General features: G+C 30.1%; 2 protein-coding genes across 2 annotated transcripts; both read right to left on the minus strand.

Annotated features, from left to right (window-relative positions):
• Nucleotides 1–1,837: 1,837 nt before the first annotated feature.
• Nucleotides 1,838–2,702, minus strand: LOC108911980 (ATP synthase subunit s, mitochondrial). Its single transcript, XM_018717076.2, has one exon. The coding sequence runs from the start codon at nt 2,673–2,675 to the stop codon at nt 2,106–2,108; it is 570 nt and encodes a 189-aa protein (XP_018572592.1). The 5' UTR covers nt 2,676–2,702; the 3' UTR covers nt 1,838–2,105.
• Nucleotides 2,675–3,144, minus strand: LOC108911981 (probable protein BRICK1-A). The gene is made up of 3 exons (XM_018717077.2): nt 2,967–3,144; nt 2,831–2,913; nt 2,675–2,769 (listed from the first exon to the last, which is right to left on the minus strand). The coding sequence occupies exons 1-3, from the start codon at nt 3,088–3,090 to the stop codon at nt 2,743–2,745; spliced, it is 234 nt and encodes a 77-aa protein (XP_018572593.1). The 5' UTR covers nt 3,091–3,144; the 3' UTR covers nt 2,675–2,742.
• Between the last annotated feature and the right edge of the window lie 1,798 nt (nt 3,145–4,942).

A 4,942-nucleotide genomic window follows, 5' to 3' on the forward strand; every position in this document is an offset into this window, starting at 1 on the left:
GGAAATTATCTAATGTTGAGAGCATTATCAGAATATGGTAATAAAATTATTATGTTACTCAAACATTTCTGAAAATATACTGAAACGTAAAACAAAAATCTGTTACTGAGACCAATTTTTTGAAATGTTTCATTGGAAACGTATTTTGGAGAGGACATCTTGAGTTTCTAAAACGTTACCAGAACGTTGCATGGATTTTTTATGAAACGTTTCGAGAAAAATGGAATGTTTCTGAAACATGTCAGAAACTGAAAAATGTTTAGTGGGGTATTTATATTTATTTAAGTACCCTTAATATCAATGATTGCTCCTAAAGAAGAACATAATTATGTTAACAGTACTAATTTAACTTCCAAGGTGGGTGAAATTGGAAGGGGTCGGAACTGGATACACAACAGTAACTAATGTAAACAATTTTAAATAAAATGCAGGTAATCATCAAAAGCCCAGAAAAAGTAATGCCATAAAATTCTATGATTTTAACTGAGAAATAATTTTAATGTAGGACCAGAAATTTAAAATGTTTACACCAATAATTTTTTGGACTTTTGATGGCGACATGGTTTTAAAATAGGACAAAAAATTCCTATACATTGTTTTTGTGAATCAAAAAGTTAGAGATTTATTGAACTTTAGAATATACCTTAAATGTAAAAAAAACACGAAATTTACCATGTTTTTTTAAATTTAGATACTTATCTTTTTCCCTGAAATACAATTTTAGGAATAAAACACCTCCAGCTTCTAAAAAAAAAACTCGGCATAGGAATAATATTTGCACAATTTATTCAAATTCCTGATAGATATGACAATTTTTGATATTTAAAAAATTACTGTTCTTACTGTTATTTTTAACTATTTAATTATTTTTAACATTTGTAATAACTGAAAACCACTGTATATATGGTAGGTACCTATAAAAAAATGGGAACATTTTTAAGTTTTAGAACAAGCATGAATTATGATATACCTACTTTCTTGTACATCTACAAAAACGTTTCTCCTCTACCAGACACAATATTATTGGACACACTCCATAGATGAGATAATAAAATTAAATGTCCTTAATGAACAATGGGTCTAAATTTAAAATAAACTTATCTCCTAATAAAATAACTAATATTTTATCCAAAATACAATTTTAAACATAATACAATTAAAAGTACAAAAAACCACAACTCCTAAATAAGTAAAAAATTCTCTGAAAATGACTTTGTTTAACTTTTAGTGCTTACACTGTATTTATACTTAAAAAAATCCCAAACATGTTTTTGTCAAATGACTAGTTAACATTTATTTAGCTATGTAAACAAAGTGAATGATTTTTTTTCTCATAAATAACATTAGGAGTTAAATACACTTATCGAGTTTCTTAAATAACTAGCGTCATAGAAATTCTGTGAATTTTAGTGTTTTAGAGTATCTCTGCCACTGACTAACAGATTTGTATATCAATTCACATTGTAACTTTAAATTAGTTAGACCAATCACTCAGGTTTAATCAAACCACATCAATCATCTTCAAAGGTTTAGTGTTTTTAAAACTCTAACACCATATTTCAAATACCCTTAGTTCATTAACCCGTTTGGTCTAAAATGATCCAACAATCAAGTTATGTATGACTTAGGAAGTATTTCGCATAAATTTCAAAATTTGAGGGTTTTTTTAACCAGATATAAGTACCTATTCTTGCACAAAGTTGCTTCGTCTTTTTTAATGTTGTGTATAATTTTAATATGTACAAAAACTATTTGAGAATGCTTACAAAAAATATTTAATTTTTTAATTAATTATCTATTACATTAAATTATACAATGGAATAAATAAAAGTTTAAATGCGGTTCTTAATAATCACTATATTTAAAGTAAATAAAAACAACCAATAGATTCAAAAAAACATCTTTAACAGTTTAATTTTTTATAAAAGACGCTCACATTCATTACTTCCCACACTTTGCCACATTGTCAATTTATGATATACAAGAGATTTTAAATATACATTTCTATAGGCATGAAAGCTTTCTCTTACATTATAAAAGAGCTGAACCCATTCAAACTTATTAAAAAAATATGAGGTGTTCATTCAAAAATTTAATACAATATCTTAATATTTTATATAACATTGAGGCAAACTACTTTTTAGAATATGTACAATATTATTTTTATTTTTTACAGACGGCAAATCAAACATTATTAGTTCTCTAACTTTAGTAAGAACATGCAAATGCATAAGACCTTTTTCTGAAATATTCGGACAACTAGATATTTGAAGAAACAGTAATGATTTCTTTAAATAATGCAATTCCTCAAAAGCTCTATCTTCTAAATAATTACATTTGTGAAATACAACTTTTGTTATATAATTACATCCTTTAAAATGAGCAAAACCATTATGCATGATACTCGAGTTAGATGCATCTATTACTTGTAACTGCAACATTGTTCCCTCCTTTGGCAGTTCATTGTAATCACTTAAAATTTCATTTGAATTTACCCATTTAACTGTACCACCATTTCTTAAAATCCATTCTGCACAGATGCGATCAGGGCCAAAGCTATTCCTACGATTCTCGTCCACTACATTAAATTGCAAATTAATCCAGTGGAACAGCGAGCGTTTTGATTGATAAAAACCTAGTAAATGTCTTCTTAAGACATTAAGTGTTGTAGACATGTTGAAGTTACACTTTATGTTACTTCTATTATATATATAGGACGTTATTAATGTTTAAAAAATTTTCTCATGTAAGTGTTTCACCTTTTGTAACCTAAAATATTAAATTGTAATTGTATAATATACACTTAAACATATGTACACAGTTAACTTACACAAGCTTCCAAATAATCGATTTTTCGTTCCAAAATTGTCAATTTTTCATTTAACCCAGCGAGTTTAGAACGACAAGACAAATCTGTAAAAAGTGCATAATCAGTTTTTGAATCAACAGTTGACTACATCACATACCAAAGGAATTAAGGAAGTCTGTTATTTTCTTAATACTAATTGTTATTATTTCTATATATTCTCGATTCAGCCAGTCTTGTTGAATCTGTTTCTGGACACCTTCACCTCTGCTTGGAGCAGCCATCTTTGTTTAATTCCTTTCCTTTTCCTATTAATTCATAGAACATAATTAAGAAAAGAAACAGAACCTATGCAAAACCATAGAAATAAGGTGATAGTGGTGCTAACTACACAATAACAATGGAACTTTATGTATTTATTTTTACATAATAGTGTAATTCGTAGTGTCTGCTTGACGTACTCAATCGGAGCACTTTATCAGCGCCAGCGTTCGTTGAAGCCGAGCACAAAATCTATGTTGTTCGTTATGCAGGAGTACTTCACTCTGATCAATAAGATCATTGCTCTCTGGTTACTCTGTCATTTGTGCTGGAGCAAAAGGAGTAGAACTAGAGCAATCAGCTGATTTTATTGGTTGATATATCTGACATCTGACGTATGCCGATATACATGGGAATGCACTGCCTATTACATAAGGCACATGACAAAATAATGTTTATGACATATTCACACATGTTAATACATTTTCCAATCCATTTTCTCTTTCTTCCACTAGTAATTCCTCCATAAATCTAATAAGTTTTCTTTATTCATGGTGGATAACAAATTTGCTTTTTGTATACCTACCTAAACAGAAGAAAAACTGCTAAAATGCCCTAGATAAAGTAAACTTAAAACACACATGAAATCAAAGCATAGGTTATCATAGAAAATTTTTTATGATAGGTTATGTTCAAGTCGTCTTAACGAACACAGGCAAATTATATCAAGATCTGACTGCTCTACTTTGTGATCTAAAAGAATCTGGTGACGTCATTGCTCCGTACTCTTCATGATACAAGATCACTTGAAGTCACTACAGCCCTGTTCGTTAGGTTCTACTCCTTGTGGCTCCAAGAGATCTTGGATCATGAAGAGTACGGAGCTGTGACGTCACCAGACCCTTTAGATCTCAAAGTAGAGCAGTCAGATCTTGGAATAATTTGCCTGTGTTCGTTAAGACGACTTGAACATAATAACCTATCATAAAAAAATTTCTATGAGAACTTATGCTTTGATTTGATGTATACGTGTGTGTTTTAAGTTTGCTTTCTCTAGTGTACCTATTTTAGCAGTTTTTCTTCTGTTTAGGTAAACAAAAAGCAAATTTGTTATCCACCATGAATAAAGAAAACTTATTGGTTTATTGGCGTAATTACTAGTGGAAGAAGGAGAAAATGGATTGGAAAATGTATCAATATGTTTAGACGAAGATTGTGAATCTGTCATAAACATTTTGTCATGTGCCTTAAGTAATAGGCAGTGAATTCCCATGTTTACCGTCATACGTCAGATATATTAACCAATAAAAATAAAATCAGCTGATTGCTCTACTTGCTCTACTCCCTTTGCTCCAGCACAAATGACAGAGTAACCAGAGCAATTGATCAAAGTGAAATACTCCTGCATAACGAACAACATAGATTTTGTGCTCGGCTTCAACGAACGCCAATAAAATACTGCGATTGAGTTGGAGTACGTCAAGCAGACACAACGAACAGAACTTAGGAGTAACATCTAAAGAACAGGGCTAATAATATACTTGTACACAAAATTAGTGTTGTTTATTTCAAAGAATATACTTTTTAGGAAATTATTTACTATAGCGTAAAATTCTTTAAAATGCATAAAAAACACGAATCTGAAATTAATTTTGTACGGTCGAACATAGTTTTCGAGATGAAAATTTGTAAAAACTCTATAACCTTAACACAACAATACTCATCATGACTATTTACAACACTGCAACGTCTATATAACTTTTAATAGACATTTATGCCCGTATATATAGTCGATCGCCAGAGATTCGCCGTTCGCTGGACGAGATTTTCAATGCACAGTCGTTCGCCAACTAACTCAAGCATACGCATTAGTGA

The sequence above is a fragment of the Anoplophora glabripennis genome, unplaced genomic scaffold (assembly GCF_000390285.2).
Source record: "Anoplophora glabripennis isolate ALB-LARVAE unplaced genomic scaffold, Agla_2.0 scaffold845, whole genome shotgun sequence".
NCBI lineage: Eukaryota > Metazoa > Arthropoda > Insecta > Coleoptera > Cerambycidae > Anoplophora > Anoplophora glabripennis.

Bases quoted from the DNA above. Each gene is read 5' to 3' on its own strand.
- LOC108911980 (XM_018717076.2), bottom strand. From the start codon at position 2,675: ATGTCTACAACACTTAATGTCTTAAGAAGACATTTACTAGGTTTTTAT.
- LOC108911981 (XM_018717077.2), bottom strand. From the start codon at position 3,090: ATGGCTGCTCCAAGCAGAGGTGAAGGTGTCCAGAAACAGATTCAACAA. The intron at 2,914-2,966 runs GTATGTGATGTA...CACTTTTTACAG, and splicing joins AGACTTCCTTAATTCCTTTG to ATTTGTCTTGTCGTTCTAAA. The intron at 2,770-2,830 runs GTAAGTTAACTG...TTAATATTTTAG, and splicing joins TCGATTATTTGGAAGCTTGT to GTTACAAAAGGTGAAACACT.